This window comes from Teleopsis dalmanni, chromosome 1 (genome assembly GCF_002237135.1).
Source record: "Teleopsis dalmanni isolate 2A chromosome 1, ASM223713v2, whole genome shotgun sequence".
Taxonomy (NCBI): Eukaryota; Metazoa; Arthropoda; class Insecta; order Diptera; family Diopsidae; genus Teleopsis; species Teleopsis dalmanni.
Window position 1 is genome coordinate 217,906,541 of NC_051846.1, and position 12,163 is coordinate 217,918,703.

The 12,163-nt window shown below is 29.9% G+C and overlaps 1 protein-coding gene across 1 annotated transcript; it reads right to left on the reverse strand.

Moving 5' to 3' along the window:
* Positions 1–10,484: 10,484 nt before the first annotated feature.
* LOC119667323 lies at positions 10,485–12,071 on the reverse strand. Its single transcript, XM_038076613.1, has 2 exons — positions 11,847–12,071; positions 10,485–11,801 (listed from the first exon to the last, which is right to left on the reverse strand). The coding sequence occupies exons 1-2, from the start codon at positions 12,069–12,071 to the stop codon at positions 10,485–10,487; spliced, it is 1,542 nt and encodes a 513-aa protein (XP_037932541.1).
* Between the last annotated feature and the right edge of the window lie 92 nt (positions 12,072–12,163).

Consider the following 12,163-nt stretch of genomic DNA (forward strand, 5'->3'; position numbering starts at 1 on the left):
AAAACTTCTTGACAAAACGAAAAATCCATTTAAACAAGTATCATTAGTTCAAGCTGATAGTGATAGTGAACACTATTTAGTTAAATTCAAAAACAAAAATATGAGAAAATATACGTCAATTTAAACGGAAAAAGAATTAAAATTGTCATAAATGAAGTGAACTTCTTTTTTATATATTATATTGTACAAATTTTATACCGATTAAAATAGATTATGTTAATATAATTAACGTATAAAAAAAAGGCAAAAATTGGAGAAATTAATGTCATAAATGAAATTGTATTTTTATTTTACATATTTCTTGATTCTTCTTCTTCTTGAGTTAGTGCTATTACGCACTTTTACTCTATAATGGCTGGGGGGCTTATCTCTACCCCACACTAGGCTTTAACTAGGCTAAAAAAAACATGTCACTTATTTGTCTTTAGTTGATGACGGATCTTAAATCAGCATATCTTCCTGAGAGTCCAGAAGTGGACTTGAGGATTGAATTATATAAATTTTGTATTTATCGCAATAGGGATATTGCTTATTTTTAAGGTGGGAGAAGTGACATTAAGCTCTCTCTCAATAATATTAAATTCAATAATATAAATTGAAATTGCTTCTCTAAGCAGAAAAACTTTGAAGGGAGTTGGAGTTGAGCTTGCATTACGTTAAGATTAAAATTAAATTTTATAAGAAAAATTGAAAATCGTTTTTAATGTCAAAATTGTGAAATGTATTCATAATACATTTATGCTTTTGTCCACCATTATGTATTAATATGTTGATTAGTATTTGAATGTAATGTAGTGCCCATGACCTACATTAATATCATATGTAACAAGCCACTGTTCATTCAGACAAAATAAATGTGTCATAAATTATAATATGCACTTTTGTCGGTTTGACGATTTGACTTTGATCATATTACTTAAAAGAAATATTTTGACTCATGCTGTTACAAATATGCATTTGTAACATAAGACATGATAAGCATATATGGTCATTGCACTATTCCGACCTAAATTCTAGAAAGTACATTAACTCTTTAAAAACAGTATATGACGTATTATTGTAATGCGTTAGAAGAGTATTTGTTTATAAAATATATGTAATAAAATAATTAATGTAATTTATGGGAGTAACCAATGCATTGATTGGTTACTCAAATCAATCAAAAAGTAAATAATAATTGTTTAGTAAATAAGCTAGAATAAGTATAAATACCCATAATTTTGATAATAAAAATAGATTCAATTTAACTTAAGACAAGGTTACGTCTTTTATTTGAATCGTGTTCTATGCGGCATTTAGATGCTGAAAGAACAATAAGCGGCTGAAGAGCTTAGTAATACTCTCCTCTATACTGATAGGTCGTTTCCACTTACACTGGTCGATAAGTGATCCTTGAATCCTTTCAGGACTCAGACATCATTTGGTGATATTAATTGAGAAGACTCTATCTAACAATCCTGCTATTATATCTTGACGATCCTAACATCCTGCAACCATTACATGGCGAAGCATTAAGATCATCACCATAACATTACCATCACATCATAATTAAAACATAACATGCAATTACCATAACATGGCGATCCTGCCCCCGACGGACCAAATCTTCTAAAGCAGTTCAATAGCAAAAAGCCTGCCCCCGACGGACCAAATCTTCTAAAGCAGTTCAATAGTAAAAAGCCTGCCCCCAACGGACCAAATCTTCTAAAGCAGCTCAATAGCAAAAAGAATGCCCAATCAACTAATACAGTTTAATAATCATCTTCTAATTCTACAATTAGAATTATAGATATTCAATTATAGTTATTTTACAATAACGAATGAAAGTTATAATTGTTTTGTTTGTGGTAAAAGTTTCCACACAAAAAAAATTCTTAATAAACATTTAAATACACACCAGTACATTATCGATTATGCAAACGATTTTATTTTAAAATTTTTTTTAAAAAAAAAAATAAATAAAACTGAAATGTCACAACAGGAGAATTACAAAAAATTAATAAAAGTTGCAGAAGGTAAAAATAAAGCTACTTTGCAACAACAGCTGCACGAGTTAACTCATAATGGGTGGCACACAAACCAAAGAGGAGGTAATAAACAACAATAATGCAGCAGCAACAACAATCAACACTGACTGCACTAGCACTATTATATATTTAATATTTATATTATTATTGAATAAAATACATTCTCATTTTAAGAATTATATAAAAAAGCAACCCAGTAGAAAACGGATCGATCCGTCATCGAAGACGTCTTCAAGACATGGATACATACATGAAGACCGATCGATCCAAATGTATGACGGTCTTCGAAGACACTTTCATACAAATTAGCCAAATGTCTTCTGATTTTGCGTACAGTCTCGAAGACCGCTGAAGAACCATGTCTTGCATAACGGACGCATTCGACAGAAAGTTGTGCGCTCTTAGTGCAGTGCTCATATAATTTTTTCACCCTTTCTTTATTTCTACTCTTTTATTGCGCTCTTTAAATTTTAAATGAATTTCAATTTTCTCTTTAAATAAGTAGAAAGAAATTGTTGTATTTTGTACTTTTATTTATTTTATATAATAATTTCTTAAATTACATTCAAAATTAAAAGTTTTAAAAGTAAATTATAAATTTTATTATAAATTATTATAAATTTTATTAAGATATTAAAAATAAACTAGTAAAAACTAGAAAACATAATGAAAATTAATTTAAATAATTAACTTAATATAACTTAGCATATCTAAAATTAACTAAAATTAATATAAAATAATTTATAGCATTTCGCTATCATCAATTGTTGAAGTTTTATATGTTTTCAAAAGCGTTGAAGAGGATTTTGGTACAATTAACCCTTTTGATCTTAAGATCTCTAAAATGTCATTACCACAACGCCTGTTAATCCTGTGTTTTTTAAATATAACAGCTAATTTTTCACAAGTGTTTTTAGTTTTTTTATTTTCAACATCCTTTGTTTCGTTTCCTAAACAACTTTCACTGGAATTATTATCTTCAATATTAATATCAATATATTTTCCAGGAACTAAGTCACTATTTAATTTGTTTTGATTTAATTTCTTTTTTTAATATTTCGTAGTTTAATGATTTTGTTTCTTTATTTATTTTGATTTTTTTAATATTTATTTCACTACACTTCAAAATTATTGCGTCACTTCATTTATAAAACATAGCGTCATCTGAGGCAAAATTCAAATACTATGAACACTAAAAATGTTGCTATTAACACTAAAAATGAGAGAGAAAGCAAAGAAAGAGTATTTACATTCATGTTTTGAGCAATTGTTTTACAAATTTGCTTGAAAATGCGGACGCGGTATCAAAGACCGTCTTGAAGACAATGTCTTCGAAGACCACTTTTTCTACTGGGAAGTATTAAGAAATATTAATGTATAGTGTTATATATATATATATATATATTGTAAAAAAAAAAATTTTTTTTTTAAATAAATAAAAACTTATATAAAAATAATGTATTCTAGAAGCGATATTTTAATAATAAAAAACATAGAAACAACTGCTATAATATTAATAGCAATAATTATAACAACAATAATATTATTATATGTATTAATAAAAATATTTAAATTTAGATAAATTTTTAAATGGATTTGACAGATTTAAAACATACATTATCTAATCTAAAGAAAAATCCGAAAAGAACTTATAATGATAAATATATTAGCATAACTAAGAATTATATAAAACAAATTTGGTTAGAAATAGAAAGAAATACTGACATAAAACATTTACAATTAGTAAGAACGAAGTTTGACACAATAGTAGAGGAAATAAATAAATATTTAAAAAACAAACCAGAGCAGATTAGCGACAGTACAATATCAAAACTTGATAAAATGGCTAATTTTGACATGTTAACAGCTTTAAAAATAATTCCTGAATTTAATGGAAATGAAAAGAGTTTATCTAACTTTACCGGTACTTTGCAATTCTACTCAGATTCGTTGAAAGATGAAGTAGAGAGAACCATTCTACTAAATTTTGTAAGATCAACTAAACTTTCTGATCGAGTTAAAAATAAATTGGTTGCAAGTGAGGAAGATGATACAATAAAAAATTTCATTAAGAAACTAAGCGCAATTTACAAACCAAAAGCCAATCCCTTAATCATACAAAACAATCTTACTAGAATGCGTCAAGGCATACAAATGATTGCTCAATATGCTTTAAAAATAGAAGAACAAATAGCAATGCTTAATCAAATATACATTTCAGAGCAAGGAGATGAGAATAGAGATGTCATACTAAAAATGACAGATCAATTAGGCCTCAGTACATTCACAAATGGGCTGAATGAGAAGATAAGAAATGTGGTTATAGCAGCCAGGATATCGACATTATCTGAAGCCATACAGATTGCAACAGATGTTGAGACACAAAACAGAAGTCTGATACAAAATGCATACAGAAACTTTAACTATAAATCAAACAACCAGGGATATAGATCAAGAAATGACAGAAGTCATGGAAACAATAACTCAACGAGGTTTGCAAACAAGTACAGCAATCAACGAAGCAACTACAATAGTCAAACAAGAAATTTCAATAATTTTCAACAAAAAAACAGGAACACCCCCGGTCACAATATCCCGGGGAACGTAAACTCAAATATCAACAAGAACATTCGAAAGTATTAAATTTTACTTCGGCAAAAAACATTTTTAACTGTATAACAATAAGAACTTTAATTAGCAATAAGTTTATTACTTTACTAATAGATACGGGCGCCGAAACATCAATATTAAAGAGAGATTTATTAGAAAATAAAAATTTAAAAATAGATACTACGAAAAATTGCAAATTAAATGGCATTTGTAATAGTAGAATATCTACAGAAGGATTATTAAAAACAAAATTATTTTTAGATCAGAAAAGTATATCTCATGAATTCAATATCGTTAAACCCAATATCAATCTGCCAACTGACGGCATATTAGGTAGAGATTTCTTATTAAAGCATAACTGCAAGATAGATTATGAAACATGTACATTAACGATGCCTTATCAGGAAGATGAAATAATCTTACCTATAAATATAAATACAAAATAATGTGGCATATATAACACTGCCCCCTAGAGCAGAAGTAGTTCAACCTATAAAATTAGATATAAATGAAGACAGTATAATTTGTGATAAAGAGATAATGAAAGGAGTATTTATAGCTAATTCCGTAATACCAGGAATAGGTATAAAACACATTCGAATATTAAATACAAGAGAAACACCAGTAGTCATAAAAAATGCAAAAATAGAAATAAAAAAATTAGAAGATTATAACATATTAAATTATAACAGAGCGTCCCTATACGCTAATAGATTTGATAGAATAAAGAAGTTATTGAAACTCCCATGTTTAGATCAAAAAGCAGAAAATTCGATATTAAACATTTGTGAAGACTTCCAGGAAATATTTCATTTAGAAGGAGAAACTCTAACAATTAATAATTTTTATGAGCAGCATATATCAACTACAGATAAAACACCAGTTTACATAAACAATTACAGAACTCCGAATACGCAATTACACGAAGTGAATAAACAAGTAGATAAATTACTAAAAGAAGACATAGTAGAACCATCAACAAGTCCTTATAATTCACCAATCTTATTAGTTCCAAAAAAGAATAAAGATGGAGAAGAGAAATGGAGATTAGTAATAGATTTCAGACAACTTAATAAAAAAGTAGTAGATGATAAATTTCCACTAACTCGTTTAGAAGACGTTCTAGATAAATTAGGTAAAGCGAAATATTTTTCTACACTTGATATGACTAGTAGTTTTCAACAGATTCCACTTAACAATAAATCGAAACATTTAACTGCGTTCTCAACCAATACAGGTCATTTTCATTTTAAAAGATTACCTTTTGGCTTAAAAATTTCAACTAATAGTTTTCAAAGAATGCTAACTTTAGCATTAACTGGTTTGGATTCGTCCGCATTTTTATATGTAGATGACATAATAATATTCGGTTCAAATTTAAAAAATCACAATGAAAATCTAATAAAAGTATTTAGTAGACTACAAGAACATAATCTTAAATTAAACCCTGAAAAATGTAATTTTTTACAACCAAAAGTTGTATATCTTGGACATTTAATAACAGCGCAAGGTGTATGCACTGATCCAAGCAAACATGAAGTGATCCGAAATTACCCGAAACCTAGAAATTCTGATGAAGTTCGAAGATTTGTTGCCATGTGCAATTATTATCGAAGGTTTATACAAGATTTTGCTGAAATAGCTAGACCTCTCAATAACTTACTAAAGAAGAATCAAATATTCTGCTGGTCGGAAGACTGTGATAAATCTTTTGAAAGTTTAAGAACAAAGTTAATTTCACCACCAATCTTAAGCTACCCAGATTTCTCGAAAAATTTTATATTAACGACAGATGCCTCTAATTATGCATTAGGAGCAGTTTTGTCACAAGGAGAAATAGGAAATGATAAACCAATAGCTTATGCTAGTAAAACTCTAAACAAGCATGAAATAAACAAGCCTGTAATAGAGAAAGAACTTCTTGCAATTCATTGGGAAATTAATTATTTCAGACCATACTTATATGGACGCAATTTTACGGTATATACTGATCACAGACCACTAGTTAGTCTTTTTACACACAAGAACCCATCTTCAAAACTGACAAGGATTAGGATAGATTTAATGGATTACAATTTCAACATTATATTTAAACAAGGGAAAAACCATTCTGCAGATGGAAAAGAAGAAGAAGCACTTGAACACAAGAATAAAAAGTTCAATAGAAATAGTGCAAAATATATTAAAGGTGGAAAAGCACTTGAACATAAAAATAAAAAGTTCAACGAAAATAGTGCAATAAATATTATAGCAGCAAATAAAATAGTTGTCGAATACAACGAGAAATCATTATCAGAGATGAAATTGATTCTGAAGAAGTTATTATTCAAAATGAACAACTTAAAAATTACAAATCTAGCGTTGTAAGGACGGAATTTTGTACAAATTCCGCCCTACATAAAACTTATTATTTTTTACTAAAAATCGTCTGAATAAAACTCGATTTATATATTTGAAACAAAAACACAGCGAACATCCATACGCACAACAAACACCGCGAACATCCACACGCACGATCAACACAGCGAACATCCATACGCACGATCAACACAGCGAACACCCACACGCACGAAAATTATACTCGTGCGGTTGTGCGTTCAATTAAGCAAAGCAAAGTGTCGTATATAAATAGCGGAGATGTTATATGAAAAATCACTTAGCACCGGCACACCGAAACGAGTAGTACTCTACTCCAGCGCTAAGTCTTTTTTTTAGAAGCCCATGGTGTTTCGACGCTAAGGCTTAATAAATCAGTAGAATTATTGAATAGATTTTATAAACGCCTTTGATGTTTTGACGTCTTTGGCTAGAAACTAATTACGTAGATTTGGAAAACAAACCTTTGATGTTCTGACGTCTTTGGATAAAACTTACTGAGTAGAGTCAAGCTTAAAATAAGTTATTTAAGAAACTTTTAATAAATAAAATTTAAAATAATCCGGTCTTTTACTTTCCACTCATTGGTTTACCAGCTTCGAACTAGTCGATAAAACAAATTTATTGCAACGACCCGGACCGCGACTGAGTAATACCTCAGCAAATTAAAAACGACAAATCCGTGTCGTTACCGCGTTAGCAGAAAATGATGAAATATTAAATGAAATAAACTTGCAAGAACTGAAAGAAATATTTAATAAGCTGCAAAATGAATTAAAATTAATAGAAAGTCTAGACATAATTATATATACACCACCGAAACGAATAGAAGATACAAAAGAAATGCTCAGATTAATAAAAGAATATCACGAATCTCTACATGGAGGACATTGTGGAATTAAGAGATGCATAAATAAATTAAAACAAAAATTTGTTTGGAAAAACATGAACAAAATGGTAAAAAATTTTGTCAACAACTGTGACACATGTGCAAGAGTTAAAATAGTTAGGCACACAAAAGAAGAATACCAAATTACCGAAACACCAAACACATCATTTGATGTAATAACAATAGACACTGTAGGCCCATTAATACCATCTCACAATTATAGATATATTTTAACACTTCAATGTGAATTAATAAAATTTGTAGAAGCGATCCCTTTAGAAACGAAAGACGCTGTCAATGTTGCGAAAACAATTGTAGAAAAATTCATACTTAAGTACGGTTGTTTTAGAAAAATGAAAACTGACAAGGGCACAGAATTCACAAATGAACTTCTAAAAAACATTTGTAAATTGTTAAAGATAGAAAAAGTAACATCAACACCATTTCACCATGAGACATTAGGAACAGTTGAAAGAAACCACAGAGTTTTGAATGACTACTTGATGACCATGAAAACAATAAACAATTGGGACGAATTACTTCCTTACTACGTGTACAGTTACAACTCGACTCCACACAACAGCAAAATACACTCCATTTGAATTAGTATATGGTAAATTATGTGCATTACCATGTGAAATTATTAAAAATAAACAAACGATATATGATATTGAAAATTATGCTAATGAATTAAAAATAAAATTAAAATTCTCTCAAGAAAAAGCAAAAGAACAATTACGTAATGCTAAACATTTAATGAAAGAAAAACAAAAAAATGTTAATAAAGCAAAATTTAAAATAAATGATTATGTATATGTCAAAAAAGGCAACAGAAAGAAATTAGATAACCCATAAAAAGGCCCATATAAAAAATAAATTTTGAAATATCATATTAAGTAAGAATTATACGAATACTACATATTGGAAATATTAAATAATAATATCATATTTTACTAGATACGAATCCACATATTAAATAATAATTACATTTATAGCAATGTAAAAAAAAAATATATTTAAAATTATTAATTTAAGAAATACGATATATGAAAAATTAATCACTTGTGTTTATATAAAATCGTTGTAGTGCAAATTACTTAAATATTCAATTCAATTAATTTACACTTTTCTAAAGGGGTAGGGTGTAGTGCCCATGACCTACATTAATATCATATGTGACAAGCCACTGTTCATTCAGACAAAATAAATGTGTCATAAATTATAATATGCACTTTTGTCGGTTTGACGCTTTGACTTTGATCATATTACTTAAAAGAAATATTTTGACTCATGCTGTTACAAATATGCATTTGTAACATAAGACATGATAAGCATGTATGGTCATTGCACTATTCCGACCTAAATTCTAGAAAGTACATTAACTCTTTAAAACAATATATGACGTATTATTGTAATGCGTTAGAAGAGTATTTGTTTATAAAATATATGTAATAAAATAATTAATGTAATTTATGGGAGTAACCAATGCATTGATTGGTTACTCAAATCAATCAAAAAGTAAATAATAATTGTTTAGTAAATAAGCTAGAATAAGTATAAATACCCATAATTTTGATAATAAAAATAGATTCAATTTAACTTAAGACAAGGTTACGTCTTTTATTTGAATCGTGTTCTATGCGGCATTTAGATGCTGAAAGAACAATAAGCGGCTGAAGAGCTTAGTAATACTCTCCTCTATACTGATAGGTCGTTTCCACTTACACTGGTCGATAAGTGATCCTTGAATCCTTTCAGGACTCAGACATCATTTGGTGATATTAATTGAGAAGACTCTATCTAACAATCCTGCTATTATATCTGGACGATCCTAACATCCTGCAACCATTACATGGCGAAGCATTAAGATCATCACCATAACATTACCATCACATCATAATTAAAACATAACATGCAATTACCATAACATGGCGATCCTGCAAGACTATTACGGAACTCTTAAATCCAGTACTTATGTTGACTTATTTGAACACGAGAACCACTGAGCACTTGAACCCAGTGATTTGACGATTGTCCTAAATTATCCTGATTACTGAACACTTGAATCCAGTAGGCAGGTGTTTATATGGTGTAAATTTGGTACTTGAACCAACTCTACAAGCTATTAGAACGAACAAAAAAGAATCGATAACGAATGTGGCTTCGCATCAATTGAATTGTCAAAAATTCAATTGTGCCTTTTATTTAAAATTGATAATTAATTTACAACAAATAAATTAACTAAAATAACCTTGACCATGCATGCCAAACAATGAACTTATTGCAAACTGCAAGAGTGCATTTTCTTGCAGACGAAATTTGACGCTTTTGTTTTCATGTGCCAACAGAAGCGTATGACGTATTTTGGGCATTGCATTGACAACGTTATTTTTTACACCAAATATATTTAACACAATTATTACAATACAAATAAAAATAACAATTTATTCATACAAAATTAATAACAACAAAATATTCATATATAATAATCTAATATAATATAAACAAATATTCAACATTCTCCCCCGCGTTGAGCAACCGTTGAACAATATGAGCCTCTAGCTGTCAGGTAGTCAGTCCGACTATATGTTGATAACGAATTCTCGTGACTGTCGACGTGGCATGGGTATAGGTGTCGTGTGGGTGGCTTCTTCATCGGATGGAATTTCAACATGTTTTTTCTGCAATTTCTTCTTCATCATGATTATGATTAATATCAGCCCTATAACGAGTGCAGCGTAAGCTATGGTGAAGCTGTGGTACTTGTGTAACTGAAATTGATTTGGAAGATCATTTATCTGGTATGACTGTAACACCTTCTGCAATACTGTGAGTTCTTTAAGCTGTTGATCGTATTGGTTGTTGCGTACCGTTGACAATGTACTGTTGCCGCTGTAAGCATCTGATGTCTTCATAGGGGATTGTAGCCTTAATTCGGAGATTGTACCAAGACTACTGTATGAATATCTTACCGTGCTTGCAATTATTTGTTGTCCTTGCACGGAAACAAAGTTGTGTTTAAGCACGCAGTCTGGATCGATCGTCAATAAACCTGAACCTTTTAGATTTAGTGGTATGATTTTCTTATTACATACTGCAGTTGCTCGTGAAGATGTTGATGTCGCATAAATCCATTGATTTTTGTGATTCAATGGAATCCAGGTCAGCTTGTTGATAGTGTGTTTCAACCGACAATTTGGTATTGTGTTGTTGTTGAATAGGTTGACCTCACACGCACATACTTCGGAACCAAAATTGTATCGTATGCGGACGTTGGTGCAAAGAAATTCCTCTTCCTTAATGGTCTCACAAAGATTTAATTCGGATTTTATAAGAGGAAAATATTGATCATGCTGCGTATTAATAGCCAAAATAGAACTGCAGGAATCAATTACCGTCATGGAGTCATTTACCCAGTTCGGGATTGGAATTAGCTGAAACAATTCAAATCGTTCATGTTCAATCAAGGGTAGTGTTATACTAAAAACTGCATGCTGCTGTGTGATTCCACCTTTAACCTTCATTAGTCTGTAAAGGGATATTAACTCATCTTCTGGCATCGGTAATTCTAATGATGGTGATAAATGAAGTTTGATTTGATTAACTTCCTTTTGTAATTGTGTTGGTGTCAATAACAATGGATTCACTTTTCCATGATGAGTATCAGTTAAAGCATCTATAATAGCAGATTGTACCTTCTGTAGATTATGTGCTACCAGTGTTAATTGAATGGCTCCTGCATTGAAAACTTGATTGAGCCGTAATTGATTTACCTCTCTATTTGTATCTTTTATTGAATTTATCAATGCCTTTATTTCATTGTCAATGTGGTCAAAACCTTCTTGAACTGCTATTTTATCTTTCTTCATTATGTTGATTGTTGAATCGACAACTGATGACTGATTCTTAAATAGCGTCAATAATTGTATTTCATTTTGTTTCACTTCTGTAATTATATTTGACATTCCTTTGGCATATTCTGAGTTTAATACTCCAAACAGTGAATGTGCAATATTGCCTACAAGATCAATTGCTCCTCTTTTGAAGCGATGATCATGAAGTAATTTATCATCGAGTTGTAGTTCGGATTCAATATGTTTAAAGTGATTAACTGTATTCGCACATGATGCATTTGGTTTCATTTGTTGACAAGCTTGATGTAGCGACATTATTCCTGTGTTTAGAGCTGCTGCTTCCGTCCAATAAAGACTTAAATCATAATAAACTAGTAGATTCCATTCAGTGGTTGATATGGCAGTTG